General features: G+C 41.0%; 1 protein-coding gene across 1 annotated transcript in view; it reads right to left on the reverse strand.

Moving 5' to 3' along the window:
* Positions 1-9,939: 9,939 nt before the first annotated feature.
* itga4 (integrin alpha 4) overlaps positions 9,940-23,774 on the reverse strand; it is a 163,540-nt gene continuing 149,705 nt past the window's right edge. Inside the window, exons 26-28 of the mRNA XM_078551939.1 lie at positions 22,956-23,051; positions 11,716-11,835; positions 9,940-10,434 (exon numbers count right to left, since the gene is read on the reverse strand). Of these exons, the coding sequence (XP_078408065.1) occupies positions 10,324-10,434; positions 11,716-11,835; positions 22,956-23,051 (327 nt within the window). The 3' untranslated portion in view covers positions 9,940-10,323. The remainder of the gene's footprint in view (positions 10,435-11,715; positions 11,836-22,955; positions 23,052-23,774) is intronic.

The raw sequence follows: 23,774 nt of genomic DNA on the forward strand, positions 1-23,774 counted from the left end.
TCAAAATGCTGCAACGCTAACACCAAACCCAAGGTCTCTTTTTCGATCGTTGAATATCTTCTCTGTTGTAAATTCAGCTTCTGTGAAAAATACTCAATCAGTTTTTCAATTCACGTATTATCTTCTTGTAACAGTACAGCCCCAATGCCTATATTGCTTGCATCAACGGCTAACTTGGCTTGCTTGACATAATTGAGTACTGCCAAAACTGGCATCGTAGTTAATACAGTTTTCAAATTATCAAATGACTTCTGACACTTAAGTGTTCATTGAAACTTCTTGTTCTTTTTTAATAGTTCAATCAGTGGAGTAACCACACTGCTAAAATTTGGTACAAATTTCCAGTAAAACCCACTCACCCCCAGAAATTTCAAAACTTCTCATTTTGTTGTAGGCACTGGGAAATCCACGATATCCTTGACTTTCACATCTCCCAAAGCCACCTTACCATGTCCAATTGTATAGCCTAGATATGTAACTTGCTCTTTCGCAAATTCACTTTTAGCCAAGTTCATCACCAAATTAGTTTCTTGTAATTGAGAAAATAATCCTTCCAGATAGTATAAATGCTCCTCCCGCGTAGCACTGAAAACTATGAAATCATCAATATAAACAGCACAATTGCTTAGGTCTGCAATTACTTCGTTTGTCAGTCTTTGAAATATCACAGATCATATCAAACGGCATAACTTTAAACTGATATAGTCCACTTGGCATTACAAAAAGCCAATATCTCCCTTGCTTTCTCTGACAACGGTACTTGCCAATATCATTTTAGCAAGTCATTCTTTGTGATAAATTTCAATTGTCCCACTTTCTCAATGCAATCTTCCAACCTTGGTATAGGATAAGAATCTGCTTTTGTCACCATATTCACCTTTCGATAGTCCCCACACAGTCTGTGTGTTCCATCCAGTTTCGGTACCAGCACAATAGGTAAACTCCAGTTACTGCTACTTAATGATATCATTTTGAAGCATTAAATCAATTTCTTTTTGAACTTGTGATAATTTTGCCAGATTTAATCTATAAGGATGTTACCTTATTGAAGATGAAACCTGTATAGAGGAGACATCATGTATAGCTAAATATGTCTTTCCCAATTTATTCCCACAAATAGGTTTTGTGACTGCAATAGCTTTTCTAAATCACTTTGACACTTGCTCAAAGGTAACTCAATACTTCATTTAAATTTTCAAGCACCCCCCCCCCCCCCCTCATTATCCAATTTGATTAGAGGAAAATCAATTTCAGAGTCCTGCACTTCTACCTCTTTCTCATCATCCACCATCAATAATACTTCTTTTTGATCCTCTTCCCTGTCAAAGTATTTTTAAGCATATTTACATGACACACCCTTTGCTTCTTTCTTCTATCTGGAGTATTTATTAAATAATTTACTTCATTTCTGTTCAATCCTGTAAGGCCCACTAAATCTTGCATTTAAGGAATCCCCTAGTACTGGTAACAAAACTAGTACTTTCTCTCTAGAAACAAAACTGTGAGCTTTAGCTTTCTTATCTGCCTTCACTTTCATCACTGGCGGCAATATCTTTAAATATTCCCAGCCAACTCACATGTTCTATTCAATCTTTCCCTGAAATTTGATACGTAATCCAAGAGAATAGTTTCTGAATTTTGACCCACCAATTTCTCATGAATTAACTTCAGTGATCCCCTTACCTCATGACCATAAACTAGTTCAAAAGGGCTAAAACTAGTCGATGCTATTAGCGACGCTCCTAATGCAAATAACAAGAATGGAATTCCTCTATCCCAATCCTGTGAATAATCTTGACAGTATGCTCCAATCATAGTTTTTAAAGTTTGATGCCATCTTTCCAAAGCTCCTTGTGACTCCAGATGATATGCTGTTGATTTAAACTGTTTTATCCCCAAACTGTTCATTACTTCATTAAACAGCTGTGACATGAAATTTGACTCCTGATCTGATTGTATTTCTTTAGGTAAACCATATCTTGTAAAAAAAAAATTAAATTAATTCCTCTACAATATTCTTAGTTCTAATATTTCTTAAAGGTATTGCTTCAGGAAATCCGGTAGACACATCCATTATTTTTAGTAAGTACAGATTTCCACTTTTATAGTCTTAAGGAGGAGTTCTACACAATCAATCATGACCCTAGTAAAATGTTCTTCAAATGCTGGTGTTGGGATTAAAGGCACCAGTTTAATCACTGTTTGTGATTTCCCTGTTACTTGACATGTATGACAGGTTCTACAGAATTTGACTACATGCCTATGCAATCCTGGCCAAAAAAGAAACCTCTATCTTTTCCTAATTCATAAATGTCCCCCCATTAGAATTTCATGAGCAATCCTCAGAATCTGATTTCTATACCCTAATGGGATAACAATCTGAAGCACCACACTCCAGCTTTCATTTGCTGAAACATGATCTGGCCTCCATTTTTTAATTAAAATATCTCTCTTAAGGTAATAAAATACTGGAATACATTTTACTTCTGTTTCTGAATAAGCTTTATGATAAAACTGCTTTAATTGCAAATCATTTTTCTGTAACTCCACTAACCTCGAGTTAAACACTTCAGCTGAATTGCCCTGTAGTCTTTCCTCCTGAACAATGTTATCAAACAGTGCCAGCTAATTGGATTTCAACAACTTCTTTTCGCCTTTGAACTGCCTGCCCTTCTTGTTTATCTTATTCTTCCCAATGAGCTTTTGGTCTCGTTATCACACAATCAGGAAACAATCCTGGATGCACCTTCTGTAACAACTCTGTTGAAAACAGGCTGCTCAACTATCCTAGGCATCAACCGCATTTGCAATCCAGCTATATCGTTACCCAGAATAAATTTAACCCCTGCAATGGGCAAGTTTTCCACTACTCCAACAATAATTTCACCTGTTCGCCATTTGCTCTTCAAATTTACCTTCCACAACGGAACTGATTTAGCATCTCCATGAACCCCACTTATTATCACCTGCTCCTGCAATACTCCCTCTGGACAACAAATATCACTATCCCACAACATTAAGGATTGACTAGCCCGTGTCTCTTAAAATTTTAACATCTTTACCTACTCCACCCTGTACACATGGAAAGACTTACCCTTCACATACAAAGTCTTTAAACATTTCTGCAACCTGCTCCTCGGAATTCTCATGGGTAAATTGTGAACACATTCCCACTTCTTTACCTATCACTGATTCTCCCCGTTTTACCTGTACACAAACCACTGGTTTTTCCTGTGACTGAACCTCAGAATCGACAGTACTTTTACTTCCAGAACTTTTCTGCACCCCAGTAATTCCAACAGATTTTCCCAGTAATTTCCAACACATTGTATTAAAGTGGGGCACACAAAGTCAATGAAAACACCTGTTTTTAATGTCACTCCTACCCCCAGTAGCTTCCTTTTTATTCTGAAAAAAAAATTGCTGGGAATTCCCAGCCACTCCTCCTCTTCCCTGACTACCTACCTTCCTTTCACTTTCCCACTTTCTATTATTTTCCGACTCTATGAACTAATTCATAATCATCAGCTATCTCTGCTGCTTGTCTTACAGTTTGAACCCTCTGTTCCTCCACATGAGTTCTACTACCAAAAGGATTTAAGTCTTTAAATTCTTCTAAAAGAATTAGTTCCCTAAGAGCTGCATGTGTTGTCTCTATTTTTAACGCCCGTATCCACCAGTCAAAATTACTTAGTTTTACTCGCTCAAACTCAATGGGCAGAATTTTGCCGTGGGCGAGCAGGGGGCGGGGCCCGCTTACCGACACATAAAATGACACGGGATGATGTCGGGCAGAACCCCCGACATCATCCCACCCCATTTAAATTTTCAGGAAGGCGGGGGCACAGCAAAATCAGCTGTGCACCCGCCAATCTGTCAATGGCCCGCCCGCCCGACAGGCAGAAAATTAGTTTGTCCAGGCTGTTTTCTCATATTCCTAAATTTCTGCCTGTATGTTTCAGGAACCAACTCATATGCACTCCAAATAACCTTTTTCAACACATCATTATTCACCGATACCTCTTTAGACAGCAAAGCATATAGCTCATACGCTCTACCAGCAACTTAGACTAATAATAAGGTCCAGTACTCCTGTGGCCTTTTCATCTGCTTAGCTATCTTCTCAAATGAAATAAAGAATGCTTCAACATCATTTTCCTCAAACTTTGGAAGAGCTTGTACAAACCTAAATATCTCCCCACTGGGTTTTAGGTTAAAGGTTTTTGCATCATCAGAACTCTCCTCAGAATCAGAGATCTATTTTCTAACGTTCAGCTTTATAAGCAGGCATTCTCTTTCCCTCATGCCTGAAATTCCAGTTCTAGCTTCCTTTCTTTCTCCTGCCTTTCCGCTTGCTCCCTTTTAAAAGTCATTTCTCTTTCCTTTGCTTCTCATTCAAGTTTTTTCAGTTCCTTCAAATTCCTTCTTCGTTTCAAACTGAAGTCTCACTACCTCCAGCTGTGACTCACTAGTGTCATGTATCACTTTCAACTGTAGATGCTGTGCTATACTTTGGCCTGAATTTTCCCGTCGGCGCTTTGGGGGCGGGGCCTGCTCACCGATGGGAAAATAATGCAGGATGATGTCAGGAGGAACCACCGACATCATCCTGGTCCATTTAAATTTTTAGGAAGGCGGGCGGACAGCGAAATCAGCTGTCTGCCTGCCGACCTGTCAATGGCCAATTGAGGCTATTGGCAGGATAATTACGATAATTAAAGACCCTGCCCATCCAGGTCAGGCTTCTGATGATACATGAATCTCATCCACTGGCGGAATGAGGTTTCATGTCCGTTTTTAAAAACTTTAATAAATTTTATGTGATATTTATTAATATGTTCCATCTTGTGTGACATTGTCACATATGGGGGACATGTTAATTTTTTTATTTTTCTATTTTTTAAACTTTGTAACACTTTCACTGATCTCCCTGAGACAGCACTTAGTTTCAGGGAGCAGTGTGCTCTTTCATGCAAATGCACGAAAGAGCGCACTTTGACAGATGGGGAATCCCCCGCCCCCCGCACAGGAAGCGCATAGCACTTCCCGTCGGGTAGGCCACTGGGCAGGCCTTAATTGGCCCGCCCACTTAAAATGGTGGCAGGGCCCGCTTCAGCGGCAGAGTTCAGCTACCCGCCCGCCGCTGAGCCCTGTCTGCCAACCGAGGGCAAAATTCTGCCCTTTGAATTATATCTGATTTTGTAGCCCCCGCAGGTTATCCCATTTTATCTTATCTGCCAATTGTTAACTTACTCTTGGTTATCTTTTGAAATGCAGTCAGAGTTATATCTTCTATTCCCAGACAAGTCTTAGCAATTGCCAAAGCCATCTTGAAGTCTCACCACCTCCTGAATTGAAAGTGCGTCTCATATTCATAACCTTAAGATTCACCAATTCCAAACCAATCAGGAATTACAAATATCATCCCAGAGGAGCTCTCAATTGTTATGACACAGCAGTTGGTAAAGGCTGAGTTATTTAAAATCCCAGAGGGAAACTTTAAACAACTGTCATAACCTATATTTCAGTTGGTATGTTTGAGATGCAGCTCTGAATTCTGAAAGGAAACCACCAAACCTCCAAAGGTTTTTATATAAATTAAACATTAATCTAACAACACATTTAAACACATACACGTGTCTACAAATGACTACCATAATAACTTTTAAACAAATCCCCAAATTAATCACTCCCATGTAATCTTCCCCAAGGCAACAATAACCCATAGACTTTAAACAGACACCAGGCAAAGCACATTTTATCTTATGATTTCAAAATGAGGATCCTTTCAATTTGGTTCCTTCGCACAGTTTTAGGTTTACAGGTGACATCCCCTGACTCACACACACAACTCTGTTCTGTATGTACCTAGCCTTCCCTTGAATGTAAATTCTCATAATATCACCAGTCCCTTTGAACTCCACCTCTTCTAACAATAAAACCCCTTTCATAGTACCAATTTTATTAGTAATATAAACATATTGCTTGGTGTCTCCTAGCTAGGTGCAAAATTTCACCCCCAGTCTTTGAATGGTTTATTCAGCAAAATGCAAATGTATTCTGTACCTTAACTTCTTACTGTTTAACTTCTCAAAACTACTTTACATCAAAGCACCCAGACTAGCTGGCTTTAGTCCAATTAAGACACAACACACTCACACCTCCAGACACAGATCCTACGACAAGTCCAATTTAAAATAATTTCTAGTAACATTATATACATTAATATCTTCAAGACAAGACAAATATGTTAAACTATCTTTGTGAAGGTTTTTTCCTTAATAGAAAATATATTATTCCTATTATATTAAAGCAATTAAATTTATATGCAGTTGTGTATTTTGATACTTCCACAGCAGATATTCGGACGTTGAAAAGTAGATTCACTAAATTAAAATGAACTGCTTTAATTAGTAAACAGTGTTATCAAAAGCATGTGGTCAGAATAACGACCATAATTTTATAAAAGAATTATGATTGCAACAATATTTACAAACAAGTACAAGTAATAGCATTTGTTTTTACAGAAATGCATATATTTAGTACAATAAGACGTAGTTGTCCCTTACCAATAAAATAATATTGAATGGATATTTGTTACAACATCCCAACACATATTTAATCCTTAAATGTGAGTATTTTGAATTAAAACTGTGTGGATATTAAAACTGTTCATTAGTTTTAATTGTACTTGAGAATAAATCCAAAAAATTAAGTATTTTACTTTAGTTTTAAAGTGGCATAAATTAGAAGGAATTTTAAGTATAAAAGTAGTTCTAATTTACAGCGTTGCTCCTAATCAGTCACAGTACATACTGATGCAAATACAAGAGAACACATAGGGCTGAATCTTCGGCTCAGCGAGCGGGGGCAGGATGAGGTTTCATGAATGATTTTAAATTTTGAAATTTTTTTTATTGAAATTAATGTACATGTCCCAGCTCATGTGACAGTTTCACATGAGGGGACATGTCCGAATATTTTTTTAAAATCTTTTTTTTCCCATTTTTCACACTCAAATTAATCTCCGAGGCAGCTCCATGGGAGATTTCTGCGCTCTGTCACGCACATGCGTGAATGAGCGCACTCCCAACTCAGGCAACCCTTCAAAGATTTGTGTACAAACACCCCTCCCTGCCCCTTTAAAGTTGTACCATGTAGCATTCTATTCTTCCTCTCTCTCCCTGCCAAAATAATCATTTCACACTTTACTGTATTGAATTTCAACCACCATTTATCTGTCCATTCCACAAGACTGCCAATATCTTCTTGAAGTATTTCACTGTATTCCTCACTGTTTATTATTGGAATAGATGTTTGGATAGAATAAATTAGAAGCAACTGGCAGGGGCGTCAGTAACCATAGGACACAGATTTACGATAATATGCAAAAGAAGCAGGCGAATGATATTTTTTGAAAGTGCAGTGAATAATAATGATATGTATGGGCTTCCCGAAAGTGCAGTAGAAGCAGTCAATAGTAACTTTCAAAATAAAATTGGATGTGTACTTGGAAAGGAAAATTAGCAAGGCAAAGGTAAAAGATGAGAATGGGAGGAACTGCATAAGCATCATGTGACAAATAATTTCAGTTTGTGCTGTATATGAGAAAAATCCTCTTAAAGAATGTCATCTCTCAGTTTGTTTATTCATAAATTTAAAACTGGTCAGCTGACACCTTACATATTAATTTTGGATAACGTAGTTGACAGACCACATACTAAAACATCAGACAATTCCCTCAGAGAACATTTACAAGATTAAGATAACAGCAAAAAACTGCGGTCGCTGGAAATCCAAAACAAGAACAAAAATACCTGGAAAAACTCAGCAAGTCTGACAGCATCTGCGGAGAGGAACACAGTTAACGTTTCGAGTCCGTGTGACTCTTCAATCCCCATCCACCACCACTCTCCGTCTGGCTTAACTTGTTCTCTCACTGAACAATTTCTCCTTAAACTCCTCTCACTTCCTCCAAATAAAACGTGTGGCTATGGGTACCCGCATGGGTCCCAGTTATGCCTGTCTCTTTATGGGGTATGTGGAACATTCCTTGTTCCAGTCCTACTCAGGCCCCCTCCCACAACACTTTCTCCGGTACATCGATGAATGCTTCGGTGCTGCTTCATGCTCTCGTCTGGACCTGGAAAAATTTATTAATTTTGCTTCCAATTTCCACCCCTCCATCATTTTCACATGGTCCATCTCTGAAACTTCCCTTCCCTTCCTTGACCTCTCTGTCTCAATTTCTGGTGATAGACTGTCCACCAATATTCATTACAAGCCTACCGACTCCCACAGCTACCTCGAATACAGCTCCTCGCACCCCGCTTCCTGTAAGGACTCCATCCCATTCTCTCAGTTCCTTCGCCTCCGTCATATCTGTTCTGATGATGCTACTTTCAAAAACAGTTCCTCTTGACATGTCTTCCTTCTTCCATAACCGAGGTTTTCCACCCACGGTGGTTGACAGGGCCCTCAACCGTGTCCAGCCCATCTCCGGCACATCCGCCCTCACACCTTCCTCTCCCTCCCAGAACCACGATAGGGTCCCCCTTGTCCTCATTTATCATCCCACCAGCCTCCGCATTCAAAGGATCATCCTCCGCCATTTCCGCCAACTCTAGCATGATGCCACCACCAAACACATCTTCCCTTCATCCCCCCTGGCGGCATTCTGCAGGGATCGTTCCCTCCAGGACACCCTGGTCCACTACTCCATCACCCCCTACACCTCAACCCCCTCCCACGGCACCTTCCCATGCAACCGCAGAAGGTGCAACACCTGCCCTTTTACTTCCCCTCTCCTCGCTGTCCAAGGGCCCAAACACTCCTTTCAAGTGAAGCAGCATTTCACTTGCACTTCCCTCAATTTAGCCTATTGCATTCACTGCTCCCCATTGGAGAGACCAAATGCAGACTGGGTGACCGCTTTGCGGAACATCTTCGGTCTGTCCGTAAGCATGGCCCAGACCTCCCTGTTGCTTGCCATTTCAACACTCCACCCTGCTCTCATGCCCACATGTCCATCCTTGGCCTGCTGGATTGTTCCAGTGAAGCTCAACGCAAACTGGAGGAACAGCACCTCATCTTCCGACTAGGCACTTTACAGCCTTCCGGACTGAATATTGAGTTCAACAATTTTAGATCATGAACTCTCTCCTCCATCCCCCCCCCCTTTCTGATCCCCCTTTTTTCCAATAATTTATATAGATTTTTCTTTTCCCACCTATTTCCATTATTTTTAAATGTAAATTGTTTTATCTCTACCTTTTAGCCTATTTCGATCCCTTCCCCCCACCCCACCCCACTAGGGCTATCTGTACCTTGCTCGTCCTGCTTTCTACCCTTAACGTCACCTATTATCACATTCCTTAGATAATATCACCACCTTCAACACCTCTTTGTCCTTTTGTCTATGACATCTTTTGGTTATCTCCACCTATCACTGGCCCTCTATCCAGCTCTACCTGTCCCACCCCCCCCTTAAACCAGCTTATATTTCACCTCTTTTCTATTTTTCCTTAGTTCTGTTGAAGAGTCATATGGACTCGAAACGTTAACTGTGTTCCTCTCCGCAGATACTGTCAGACCTGCTGAGTTTTTCCAGGTATTTTTGTTTTTGATTTACAAGATTAAGTTGTACAGCCTACATTTACAAATACACTCTTATGCTGTAATAGAGGTAGACTTTTCTTTGCTGCCTGGGTGTAAAAGTGTTGAGGATCAGCCATCCATTATAGAGACAACTGGGTTTTAATGGAAATTAAAATCAAGTGGATTATTTAATGGATGGCTGATCTGCAACACCAGTTCTACAGTCCAGGCAATAGATAGAAAATCTACACCTTGGATTCTTAGCTGTGCAACTGTCTCAAAGAATGAGCAAAATGTTCTGCTCATTGTTACAGGTGGGTGGGAAAAAGACAAATTCTGTTTAGGTGGAAAATTTGACATCCCTTTATTGGAGTTTAGTTGGGGGAATGCACTTCTCGATAAACTTGGATTGTTTGCTTTAAACTCAAGGTTCAATTAAAATAGTTACATTACATATTACCTGTATTAATATGTTCGAATAGAGACAACTTAAACACTTGCGCGGAGAATGTAGTGCATATTTAGACTCTACAAATGTAGAATAAATCTTGGTGAATTCCTGCAGAATCATCTACTGTAGAGTTTTCAGATGTTTTTACTCAAACGTACGCAAGTTGAATTTTCCAATCTTCGTATAATCCCAATGCTGTTTGATCTGCATTTCATATATTTTTCTTGTAAATGTCAAATCTTAGTTTTGAATTGTGAGAAAGTGTTTTCATCTATTTAAAAACCATCATTTTCCTCTTGATTTATTGACTTCCACCCTCCTCGCCGAATACATTTTTTCTTTTCGTCATACATTTGGGTTTTCAATTTTCTTTTGAAAAATCCACACTAAAGGAGGAGGAGGGGGAAAAAAATCACAATTATCTGTTTCTTACTGTTTGATATTTACATATTTTTGTAACAATGGCTAGTGAAAATTCTTAAGTAATAATGATTTTTGTCAGTTACTGGCTGAAAGAACAGCTAAAATGTTAGAGAAAACTGAAAATTATCACCTTGCAAGTTACTGGGCATTGCTGTCCTATTTTATTATTGGTGGAATGTTCAGGGCACAGATCAGCCGTAGCAGGCACCTACGTACCCACCAAAACCCTAGATGATGAACATGGTCATCTTCAAAGGATGAACAAGCAAGCAAAAATGGCATTGGCAATACAAGGATAAATTAATATTGATGACGAGACAGAAACATTCTTTAGGTCTTCTATATCTCACAGATCAAGTAAAAAATATGAAACATAAAAAAAATTAAAAATCATATAGCTGAATGTAGGTCACTTTTAAATGCTGACGTTTTTTCTGGGGCGGAATCTATCCTTACCCGTCTTGTATAAATCAGACAGGCAAATGATTAAAATCCACTGGCGATGTACCTATCAATGACCTGTGCAGATCCCGTTCATCCTAAATTTTTGGAGACATTCTGGTCAGGAGCTAAGCCACTTTCCCAAAGCTGGCAGTGCCCTTTTGTAAATACTGTATGCAGATTGGACTCTGGTACTATCATTAGGTCATGATTATAGTTTTAACAGTGGCCTGTATGTGTAAATTAAATGGTATGTGTAATGCCATTCTTAACAGTTGTATGTAAACAGAAAATGCTGGAAGCACCCAGCAGGCCAGGCAGCATCTATGGAGAGAGAAACAGTTAAGGTTTCAGGTTGCTGACCGTTTATCAGAAAATGTTATGGTTGTTTTAAGCAAATACAGAAGCAGGGAAAGGAGGAAGAGGTACAAAGAACAAAAAGAGGAGGTCTGTGACAGGACAGAAGGCAGGATAGATTACATGACAGAACAGATAATACTACAAGGCAAAAGAGGAATAAGAAATGGGACAAGTAAATAAATAAAGTGTGTCTGGAGGAAGTGTAAATGGCAATAGAATCATTACCAACAGCTGCTGTCTGGGAAAAATAAGCAGTGGTTATGATCTGAAATTGCTGAACTTGTTGAGTTCAGAAGGTTATAAATTATAAATTGCGTAATCAATATGTGAGGTACTTCCTTGAGCTTCCATTGAGCTACATTGGAGCAGTGGAGGCAGTCAAGTACAGAAAGTGATGGGTTTCATTGTATTTAATTGTAGAAGTTGATTAATATTAATCTTACCTTGCAAAGTAAGAATATACTTATAGTCAACATGAAAATCCCCAAGACCAAACTCATTGCAATAATTAACTTTGCTACTTTAGCTTTTGGTAAAAAATTATAAACTGCTTCCATGATAACCTAGGGAAAAAAAAGAGAATCGAGTTAATGGGTATGAAGATAATCATTAATTCTGCAAGACTAGAAAGAAAATATACATTAAAAGACCAATTATGAACCACAACTAATTGTATTTATAGAATTTGTTTCACATAATAAAAAATCCCAAGGCATTTCACAGGAGTGTTACACAACAAGATTTGACACAGAGTTCCATACAGAGATATTAGGGTAGATGATCAAAAGCTTGGTCAAAGAAGTAGCTTTTAAGTAACATTTTAAAGAAAGATTTAAAGAGGGATTCCAAAGCCTTGCCATGTGAAGGCATAGCCACCAACAGTAGAAATCCAGAATTTAAAAAATCAGGAATGCTCAGAGGTCAGAATTAGGGGTGTGCTAGATCTAAGGATTGTGGATTTGGAGGAGATTACAGAGATAGCGAGGGTGAAGCCATGGAAAGATTTGAAAACAAGGATGAGAATTTTAAAATAGAAAAGTGTTGCTTATCTGGGAACCGAGTGAGTAAAAGTAACTTGCACTTTTTATAAAGCCTTTCACAACTTTCATATGCCCAAAGTGCTTCACAACAAAAGACGCACCTTTGAAATATAAAGCAGGATTTTACCATGTTATGCTCCCTGTGGAGATTGGTAACTTTTTAAAAGAGATGAATTTCCCAAATGACCAATGGAAATAAACCGATAGACAGAATTTAACTTTTAAAATTTTTACTGTAACAAACCAACTAAAATCAACACCGGTCAAACATTAAATAACAGGCAATTGATACAAACAAAGAACAAGGTAACTTTTGCATTAACTAATGAAACAATTGAAATATGTCTTACAAACCACTTTTACTTTATGCCATACTTCTGCTAGACAAGCAGCATTAAAGAAACAAGCACAAAGTCACGACCAGCTCTCCAGCAAATGCATTCCCTGCTATCCAAGGTCAAAACTTCCAGTGTCCCTTGACAATCATTCCACTCTGCCTGATTCTTCTGAATCCGATTATAACCAACAAGGCACACTTCAACAAGTCCCTCTCTCCCTCAGATCACAACAGTCCTGACAATCCAAAATTCCAGAGAACCCTCTGTCCAAATCCTTTTGAAACTGTTTAGTCGACTTTGGTAAAACTGTTTTTCCCATAGAGAGAATTATTTCTCTCCCCTATTGTGATATTGCTTTAGTGCATGTAGTGCACTGTTCAGATTATTACTTAATGTGTATATAGTTTAAGCTACATCATCACCACATGAAGTGATGCAAGACAACATCTGACACAGCAGTTGGAGCAGTGCTGATCCTCTGATAGCATGTGTATGTAGAGCTCTCCTGTACCCCTGTATATAGTCTGTTGTTCAACTATAAAGAAACCAAGTGTTTGTTAGAATTCATTAAGGTGCGATTGATAAGTTTGTGTTACAGGCTAATAACAACATTGTGGAAGCAGTGTACATTTGAAGACCATGTTGAACATTTGATGGCAGCAGTACGAACATTTGATGGCAGCAGTGCAAGTCAAAGGACATAGGCAGTATGATTTGTTTCAGTGGCAGAGATCACAAAGTTGTGGCATCTAAAAATCAGAAGAAGCCAAGAAAAGCTGGGGTAACACTAGCATTCAGCTAGAAAAGCAGCAACAGTGCAGTTTAGACGCTGAGTTCTGAGGAAGAAGCACCCTTGAAGATTGGTACTCAAATAAGTAAGCAACTGAAAGGGAGGTGTTCTGGATCTGTAGCAGAAAATTTAGTGTCTAGTAGGATCAGGTCACAAGAGTAGGCTCATATTGAGACCATGAGACTGCAAAGCTGTCGGGCTGCTGTGGTGTGTTTTCCTGCTGAAAGTGCTGCATGGGTGGAGCCAACAAAAAAGTTGGTGCTACACAGCTTGGGCAATGTGAAGAGTCAGGCTGCAGGCACAGCAGATCTCCAGCACTACTTTCCATTGAGGAAAACTCAGTTTAAAGAAAAATGGGGAATCCTTAGAAAGCAAGGAACAGTAATGCGATGACTACAGACAGTGGCAGCATCAAGGAGTATGCCAAAGGTCAGCCTATAACAGGCATATCCATGAAGTGGGTAGCAAACTAGATCATGCAGAAAATACCAGGAAAGAAATTCTCAAGCTCGAAAGCAAACACGCTTTCCACACCATAACAGTCGCACAGCACATGGCTGATGTCACTCAGTTGGAAGCTTATATCACAATTGATATAATGTGTCCTAACATGAGTGATGCACATACTCTTCATCTCAGGATAGACACGGGAACTAGTGCCAATATTCTACCGTTAAGAATACTTAAGGACATGTATCTGGACAAGTAAGAATCAATGTTTCACCCTACAAGAGCAAGGTTGGAAAAGTCATGAAAATTTTTTTTTAAAGGCTCAAGTCATGGAAGGTTATAAAGATAGGGATGAGACTTTTCTAACTTTGGGTAGAATTCCAACCTGTTTTTTCCAACATCCACTTGCCCCTCTCTGTAATCATTTGCTTAGCATGTCTGGAATCCAGTACATGTTCTCCTCCTGCCTGATCCTGCCCAATGCGCTCCCGATTGTTGTCCTGGCTGTCTCCAAAGCAGTCAGTCATTGGCCAAGTAGCCTGTCAATCGAGACAGTCTAGGTGCCAGGTTGGCTGCTTTGGATGCTGCCAGAACAACTGCACTAAGTGGCTGAGTAGTATGTGCTAGATTTCCCAGCCCCTAATTTCTTGCTTGCCTCATATGAGCAGAGGTGGCTGTGTTGGTTGCAGATTTTTGTTGCTCTGGAGGCGGATTACTCTGCGGAGGATTCGGCAGTTGCTTTCTTCAGAACCAGAGCACGGTAAACGAGATAAGGCAGAGCCAGAACAAGCATCTGGTGGAGGAGACAACATCTAAACTGATGTTGCATGCCTATACTCAAGACTCAGTTGCTCCGATCCTTTGCATGAGATCCACTGAAAATCTTTCCATCAACATGGAAAAGTCATGGAATTTTATTTTAATAGTTGTTTAGTAGAATAGAACTTGAGGATTGCTGAAAGAAAGAGGCAAATGCCACTCTTGTTGCTTCTACATAGTAGCAGTGTGAAACAGCTAGCTTCACCTGTTGTTCAAATTTTTTCCAAGATAATCTGAGGTAGACTGGGTGTTTTTCAGGACCAAAAGTGGCAACCTTAGGCCCAATCATGAGTTTAAGCGACGTATAGTGACTTATATCTGATCAGGTTAGCCATTATCCCACAGGATGGCTTTGATGCACCCTATTTCAGCATCAAGCTTGCATGGTGAGCAAATGGCTCGGACCCTATTTACGAGGTTACCGATAAGGCCAATCTTATATCTCGTGGAATTGTAGGAATCCCAATGCTTATTTTTGCCATGAACAGGACGCTGCCGTCAAGCCAAAAAGACATTCTACCTATCTCAAATGAATAATGTGGTATATGAATTTCAGTGCCAGTGTGATGCTAGCTATGTCGACCGTACATCCCAAAGACTGGAGATTCATATCAAACAGCATGTCCCTTCAGATGTTCACAACAGGCAAAGTACTGACCATACCCAACCAACTCGTGCTTGCAAAACTCAAAACATGGGCCAGGATTTTCTGGCCCCGCCATGGCAGATTCGGCAGCCCAGCCAAAAGTTCACTGACTTTCAGTGGGACCAGATGACCCCAACGGCGGGCGGGGCTGGAAAATCCTGCCCATTCCAATATTAGATGTGATTTCACGATTGAGCAGCATCTGCTAAACAATCCGGAGTGTGTTAAAAATTACACTGACAACCAATTTAAGATTATCAGTCAGGCTCGCAGTGTGGCTTACTTAGGCGTGCTAGAAGCTACACATATTAATACACAGGACCCCTGCCCTTTGCAGACAGAAAGAACATGTACAAATATTGTGCCTTTTTCAACTAAACAAAATAGGTGACAGTCATTCCCTGGTTCATTCCCTTGGGCAATGCCTTGACCAATCAGAGTCAACCTGCCTGGTTTGAATTTAAACAAAGTTCAACAGTTAACTGTCCTTAATCAGTTAATTTTCTATGGCAATGCCTCTATCAGAGTCCACTTGCCAACCAATCGGCACTCTCTTCTCTTGCAGTATAAACTGTTGCTCCCTTTACAATTTGGTACACTTGTGAATTGGCCTGATGAGTGCAAGACAAAAAGCTTTGACAACATGCGTCTTTTTTCAACAATACTCAAATTTTAACTAAACTGCAGGAACCCTGCCTGTCTGGCTCCCTGAGAGGTATCGAAGGTATGCAGTGAACCAAGATCACATGAAGTAACTACTCTGAATGGAGCAACATTGAGAAGGAACAGATGTGAATTGAGAGAATAATCTAACAACATCATGCCTAGCACTCCTGTAGTGGCAAGAATGCATTCACATTCAAGATCGGAGGGTGGAGTTAAGGAAGATAAAGAACCCAAGCATTTGTTACCAGTCATCAATATACAATCAGTAAGTTTGAATTAGAGGCCAATGACACAACACCCACAGAACAGCAAAGACTTGTTCCTGGGAGAGTGCCAATTCTTCTCCTGCGTACGTCTCCGCAGTAGCTGTTCTTTGTTCTGTGAGCTACTGTGAAAGCTGCTAAAACTGGCACCCTACGCCTCAATGGGTTTCTATGTGTTTCTCTTCCCATGACAACCTGAGGCCACATGGGAACTTTCCCAACCCAAGGTGTTTATTGGGAATTCACCATCCCTTTTTCAGAACTTTGTTTCACTTGGGATTTAAAGGGACATTTTAAAACAAAATTGTCTTGTAAAGTTCAGCATTCATGATCAGCTCTGGGATCGGGAAACCAACATCGAGACCATTTATAGGTCCCGACCACACACCAGAGTGGGGGGTGCAAAGTAGTCACACCCTGAGTTTTTTTTGAGAAGACAGAGTAATATTTGGCTGGATGGCAGGTTGGACAGCCAATTTGTGGGTGGGGGATGGAGGTGGTACTGCTGAAGTATGGGCCCAATTTAAAGGCATCACAGCAGCCATTAGAAAGAAGAAATTCAAGAACCAAGGAGACAAGGGGAGGCAGGGGGCTGAAACCAGGGGCAGGGCTGTCCCTTGCTTCTCAAGTACTGACCTCAAGATCCTCCTGCAGGCTATGCGGGAGAGGAAGAAGGTCCTCTTTCCAGAGAGTGGAAGGATAAGGCTACCTAAACAAGGCTGGTTGAAACAATCAGCAGCAGTGTAGTCTAGAGGAAATGGGTTCAATGACCTTTGCCCTGGCAAGCTGAGTGCAACAAAAGACCCTGATGACAGACCTCTGAATATCCAACCTCCTGAATGTGGAAGGATTGGGTGCCCAGGGTACTTAATGGCCCTCTGCAAGACTCCAAGCCCTAGCACTGTTGAGGACCTGCAAGCACTGATACATGCAAATAATGGAGTTGAACAAGCATTAGTTAGAGAGGCTAGCAGGGCCTTGTCTCTCTCTTTTGTCCTTGTGAAGAAAAGAGCTTACAATGCCAGGGAGAGGGCGCTCACTGGAGGGGAATGCCCCATGTCAACATCATCACCGTCATGAAGGATAGCACCATGGAAATCACCAGGGAGGTCATGCAGGATAATGTAGGAGAATAAGAGAAGGGCATACCCAAAGGAGAGGGTGAAAGGATATAGCAATAAGTAGTTGAAAGCGGTGAGAAGCACTCCTCCCATCTGACAACTTGCCAAAGACTCAACTGCATTGGGAAGCCTCAGCAAAGTAGAGGGTTCTACCGTTAAAGGCTAGTTCTCATGACCTTCTACTCACGTCTCTCATGGGTTCTGATGTGGAAGAGGAATGTCCGAGGCCTGTCACAATATCAGGGCAGTCACAAGAAACAGACACAGCAGACCCAGCACCATCACATCCTGTAGACACACTCTCCACCAGTGCAGATATACTCATCGGTAGGCCTTTGCACATGCTTAAGCAGGGTGGCATTAGGTGAAAAGTACAACACTAGTGAGCAGGAGAGCATGTGAAAGGCAGAGGCGGCTGTGGTCAGTCTCTTAGAGGATGGAGGACAGATACAGTCCTGCTAAGCTGGGCATAGATGCAGGGCCTCACGAGTCACAAGGAAGGAGCTCTACTTAGACCAGGAGCAACAGATGTGTACCCATATATTACAGCTTCCTAAGGCAGTGCAGGGTTATGGACAGAGAATGGAGCAGTCAATTCAGCTCATGGGCAACACGATAGCTCAGGGTTTGAACATATGAGCTCCTCCTTTGAGAGAGTGATCAACCTCATGGAGAGCTATATGGGACAGCGCTCGGAGTGGATGCAGGAGCAGCTCACTGACATGCAGAGAATCCATGCAATACTCTGTAGCATGGGCCAGTCAATGGCAATGGTGGCACACATAAATGGAATGGATGCCAGCTGCACCACAGCTAGTGTGCACCCCCCCACCCTTCCACGCAAGCCATCCAGTGTGTCACCAAGGGTTGAGGCCATCACCAATGAGGATGAGGGAGCCTCCCTCCATTTTGTACCGTCTTCGGCTTCTTCAGCCCCTCTGACTCAGAAACCATAGATGCAACAGGGTGCTGTGACGGAGGCTGCCCCTGCATTGATACCCCTAAGCCTCTGGAGATGACCCCACTGGGGCGTCCAAACCAAGCATAACTGCAACATGCATCCCAGCCACAAGCAGAGACAAGAGAGTAGGCTTCCTCCATCTCATTAGAGCCATGAGAGAAGCACAGGCTGAGAACATAGAGCACCACATTGTGCAGAGGACCAAGTGGTTCACTGGAGCTTGCTTCACTTGTTAATGTGCACTTTATTGTTTGTGGAACACACGGTAAACATTGACACATGATTCCAGTCATATGAGTGTCCACTCTTTAATAGCAAGACTGGAAAAGAGGGAAGAGGTGGTGAAGAGAAACAAGGGTCATTGAAGGTTGCAGCGAGATATGCATCATTCACTGGCAGTAACAAATGAAAAGACTGCATCTTTAAAAGAAGTGTTCTCACAAGCAGCTCAAAGTAAGTTCTAGAACATGCCATTCTCCTGGACTAGAAGGGTTCGGCTGGATTAGATGCTCCCTGCATTGACATAGCTGAATATTGAAGGAGTGGCAGCTCTTTCTGTTGATGTATGTCACTGGCCACTCACTCAGCATCTAAATGGCAGTATAGATGCAATCAATAGTGCCTTGCAGCTGTGGGAATGAAGCAATGGAGATGAATTCCATGGCCCTTTGTGCCTGCAACCCCCCATTCATCTGAGATTGTATGAACTTCCTCTAGCTCTAGCACATAGTGCATCAGTGATCCACAAGATGCAATGTTGTGCTGCTGCTTGCGAGATGCTGCTAAGGCATGCTGCTAATCTTGGAACGAGCCAAGAAGTTCAAGGCCACAGTGACTTTGACAAATACTGGCGGGGCATGGCACGCAGTACTGAGAGGTCTGAGATCTTCTGCTACTAGGGTATTAAACTCATTGACCATCTACCTAGCTAAGCGCAGTCTTCTGTGACACTATTCTCCAACATATCTAGGTAGCTGCATTTCTGGCCTACACTCTATACTGCGGATATCGCCTCTAATGCTTTCCTGCCCATTATTTCTCTTTGTCCTCTGGAGCTCTGCTGCTGCTGCTGAGGATGTTAATCCCTTTTGTCACTTGAACCAATATCAGAGAATCATAATCCTATCACCACCTGTTGCTTTACTTGTGCTCAGATGCGGTCATGATAATGTCTGAAACCCTAAGCCCTTCCACTTACAGCCCCGTGATCCTAGGAATGTCACTACCCCCTCCATGGCCTAGGGTGTGCAGACCTCTCTCCTCAACTTCTACACACCTGACGGCACCTGTATGACAATGGTTGAGTGCACCTCTTAACTGAGCTCTATTTTATGGGTCCACGTAATTTCTTGATGCAGTCATAACTGGCTCATCGCTGTGTTGCCATTGTCATGAAGACATTAATGTCTATAATGTTATTGGAAATTACTTTTTCAAATAGAGTTCAGGGATGTCTGTGTCTATGTGCATATATGTGCAATAGTGTCTTAATTGGATTAAAGCCAGCTGGTCTAGAGGCTTTGATGTATAGAAAGAAGTAGGTTTGAAATGGTAATTAGATAAACATGGGGAAGCTTAGAAAATAAGTGTCAAGGGGGCAATTTGCATTTTTAAATAAACCATTCAAAAGAATGGGTGAAATCTAGCACCTAGCTAGAAGACGCCAAGCAATGTGTTTATTTTTTTTCAGCTTACTAATAAAATTGGTGGAATGAAAGGATGTTACTGCTGTAAGAGGTAAAATTAAAAGCCTAGTGATACAATGGAAAATTAACATTCAAAGAGTATAAAGAGTATATGTATAAAGGAGAAAGGAGATTGTGGGTAAGCAGAGGCATTTTAAGATCCATCAAGTGTGAGAAGCCTCCAGCCTGTAAACCTCAAGTCTGTCTGCAAGGACCTAGAGCTGAAAGAAACTCATTTTGAATGCAATAGTCCAGGGTGTGCTCTGCCAGGTGTCCCTTTAAATCTATGAGTTTTACTGTTGCCTTAATGGGTGTGTAACTGAGAGTCAGATTAATTTGGGGATTTTTGCAGTTATTACAGTAGCAATTTTGTAGACGTATGTATGTGTTTACAATCTTTCTTATATTAATAAATGTTTAATTTAGTTTTATAAAACCCTCTTGAAACTGGGTGGTCTTATTACTACTGAATTCAAAGCCTGTATCTCGAAACATACAAATTGTAAAAAAAAGGGTTCTGACAGTTGCTTCAAGCTTCCCTCTGGGATTTGAACAGCTCAGCCTTTACCATCAGCTGTGACATAATAGCCATCTCCATGACCCTGGACTGTTGCAGATCCAGTGTGTAACCCCTGCGCCTCCACCAAAATTTCAGACTAGCACTAAACGAGTGACAATGAATTTATTAACAAGATTAATTGTCCTAATTCCAAATAGGGCAAGTTTCTAGGTCTTGCCTTCCCCTGTCCTCAAGAAAATTGCCAGAGGCAGCAATCTCCATGCCCACCCGCATTAGGGCCAAAAAATCCTCCCCTAATCACTGTTGTACTGTGGCAATCACAGCAGCCAATTTGCATACAGGGTAAGGCAAAATATTTGGTACAGCTCAAGGGGTTATAAGCAGGATGCGACCATTTAAAGGCAACCTTTTTACCTCTTTGGACCAAGAGAAGCAGCTGTCAAAATCTAGCAGATGGAAAATACAAAAAGGAGTTTACAAAAACTGGGTCTACAGGCACATAACAAAGCAGGGAGACAAATAAAACCATTTGCTTGATGTATAGCAGTGGTTATGTTGCTGCATGAAATGGGTATAAGGTAGGTTGCCTGTTTCCCATCCCAGAGCATCTTCTTAGGACAGCAGTACAATATGTTTTGCAGCAACTAGAAGACAGAAGGAAATAGCAGACCTGAAGAAAGACATGGCTACAGAAGAGTACCTAACAGGTAAATAGCTTACATATGCATTCCAAAAAATGTTGTCCATCAACATGCTATGTATTTACTATTGGCCTGTGCAAAGCCTTTAGAGCTCTTTCATTGCTTACTGGATGTGCCCATATCCTAGCAGGACATTTAAGTTGTAGTTTACAACTGAATATCTGAAAACTTAATAAGAATTCACACAGCAAATCATAGTTAATTATATGATCAGCTACTGCCACATAGCACAGGCTGCAGGCCAAGTACACATCTATGTGCTCCTTAAATTTAATGTCTCAAGACTATTGTTTTGTTTGCAAATTAATATGGCAATTAATACAGTTTACGTTAACTCGAGGATAAGTGGAATCAACCTAGAGAAGATATGAAATGGGACCTCTATGGCCCTGTACCACATTTTAATTGTTTATGGGGTGTGCACATCACTGACAAGGCCAACATTTATTGTTCATCCCTAACTGCCCATGAGAAGGTGGTGGTGAGCTGCCTTCTTAAAGCATAGCAGTCCTTGTGGTGTAGGTACATCCATAGTGCTGTTATGAAGGAAGTTCCAGGGTTTTGACCCAGCAACAATAAGTAACTACAACACATTTCCAAGACAAGATGGTACGTGACTTGGAGGAGAACTGGCATAATTGCAGCTGATGGCGTTCCCATGATCTGTTGCCCTTGTTCTTCTAGGAGGTAGAGTTGCAGGTTGTGAAGAAAGCTGTTGAAGGAGCTTTGGTGAGGTGCTGCAATGCATCTTGTAAATGGTACATATTGTTGCCAGTGTACACCGATACTGGTGAAAGCGATGTTTAAGGTGATAGTTGGGATGCCATTCAAGCAGACTGCTTTGTCATGGATGGCATTGGTTGGAGGGAGAGGTTGATTGGTCAGGGGCGGGGGCAGGTGGTTGGGTGGTAACTTGGTTGTGGGGTTGGGGGGAATCAGTCGGTCAGAGGGCTTGGTCAGTGGTGTGGTCATTGGGGTTCCATTGGGGGTCAGAGGTTCATTACTATAGTTACCCAGGAGTTAGAGGTGGTTTTAATTATCCTAACTTTTACTCGATGAGACAGTTGGAACCATCCAAAGTTTGTGATTTAAATTGTACTTTCGTATGGTTCTGATTGCGGGTCAATTGCCCAACAAAAGTTTGAACTTCCTGGGCAATCCTTACATGGGGACTTCAGTGGGGAGGGCGTTCGGGGAGGGGGCTGGGTTCCCCAGCGAATCTTTGGGGTGCCCCCAAGTTACGACGCCCCGGAACCCAGAGTTACGTGCCATAGATTTTTCTCTTTCCTCTGCTTTCCAAGCTTCAGACTATTCTGTAACCCTATCAGAAGTTAAGTAATCTATGTGCAGGGCAGTAATTGGTTTAGCTGTTTGATCTGCCCTATGGCTTTTTTCTCCCAGTGAATGAACGTTTTTAACTATGCCAGGTGAAAAAAAATCAACCAATGTACCTGTTCCTATCATGTAACTAACGACCCCTGCTGAAAAGGACTAGGATCAGCTATGATAGCCTTATGTAGTCAAATACCATTTAGTATTTGGGCTTGCACATGTGGAATGGCCACTTGGGCAATGTTCTGGAGAGCTGCTGTCGTCTGTCATGAAATTGTATACAGGATGAATTCAGGAGAGAGAAAGAAAAGGTGAACTGTAAATAATGTAATATTGTAGTTAAAGACTTACAGTTATGCTTGTTCCTCGTTCATTTTCAATAACATTTGGATTCTGCCCAAATGATGCCACAGCTTCTGTAACAAAATAAGTAGAAGAAGCGGTATCCTGTTGAAATAAAACGTGAACTTTGTAGTGTTTTAAAAACAAAAATATTAAGTTAGCATACTACATGCTATACATGCTATTTCAAATGTAAAAATAACAAAACCACAAGTGTACAAATTTATTCATGTAAATTCATTGAAGTTATAATTTTGTTCTTTATTCCCCTTTTCACATGCTCTACTGCTGCCTTTAGGAACCATGTTTTTCTCCTTCAACCAGGAATGTGGGGCAATTTCAACTGCAAACATCAGCATGGATGTCATTCCCTGATCAGCTGACAAGAGGTGCATTTTGTGGAGCAAAACTGGGCTTGCCAATTTCATTACAGCACTGCTCGATTAGGTAATCCCATAGAAGGTGACAAAATAGATTTGTGTAAAACAGCAGTATAGGCTGAAATTTAAACCAGGGATTCTTTACAACTACAGGATCACATTCAAGATGCATTGATAGCTTTGCTTACATTGCACAAGAGAAAGAGAGGAGAGACAAAAGTCGTTTCATTCCCCATCAAGAGTATCAACAGACTTGCCAACAGACATGTACTTCTAACAGCAATAGGGAAACCAGAGAGTACAAACATAAGATTTAAATATTCTAATCTTGTATTTGTTAAGATACTGCTAAAATATATGATGCTTGTTTTCCCTTCTCCATGATCATTAAAATTCATTTGCACATTAGCTGAACAGATTATTCAAAACACCAAGATGATTTGGTATT

This window comes from Cetorhinus maximus, chromosome 11, assembly GCF_964194155.1.
Source record: "Cetorhinus maximus chromosome 11, sCetMax3.hap1.1, whole genome shotgun sequence".
Lineage (NCBI taxonomy): Eukaryota > Metazoa > Chordata > Chondrichthyes > Lamniformes > Cetorhinidae > Cetorhinus > Cetorhinus maximus.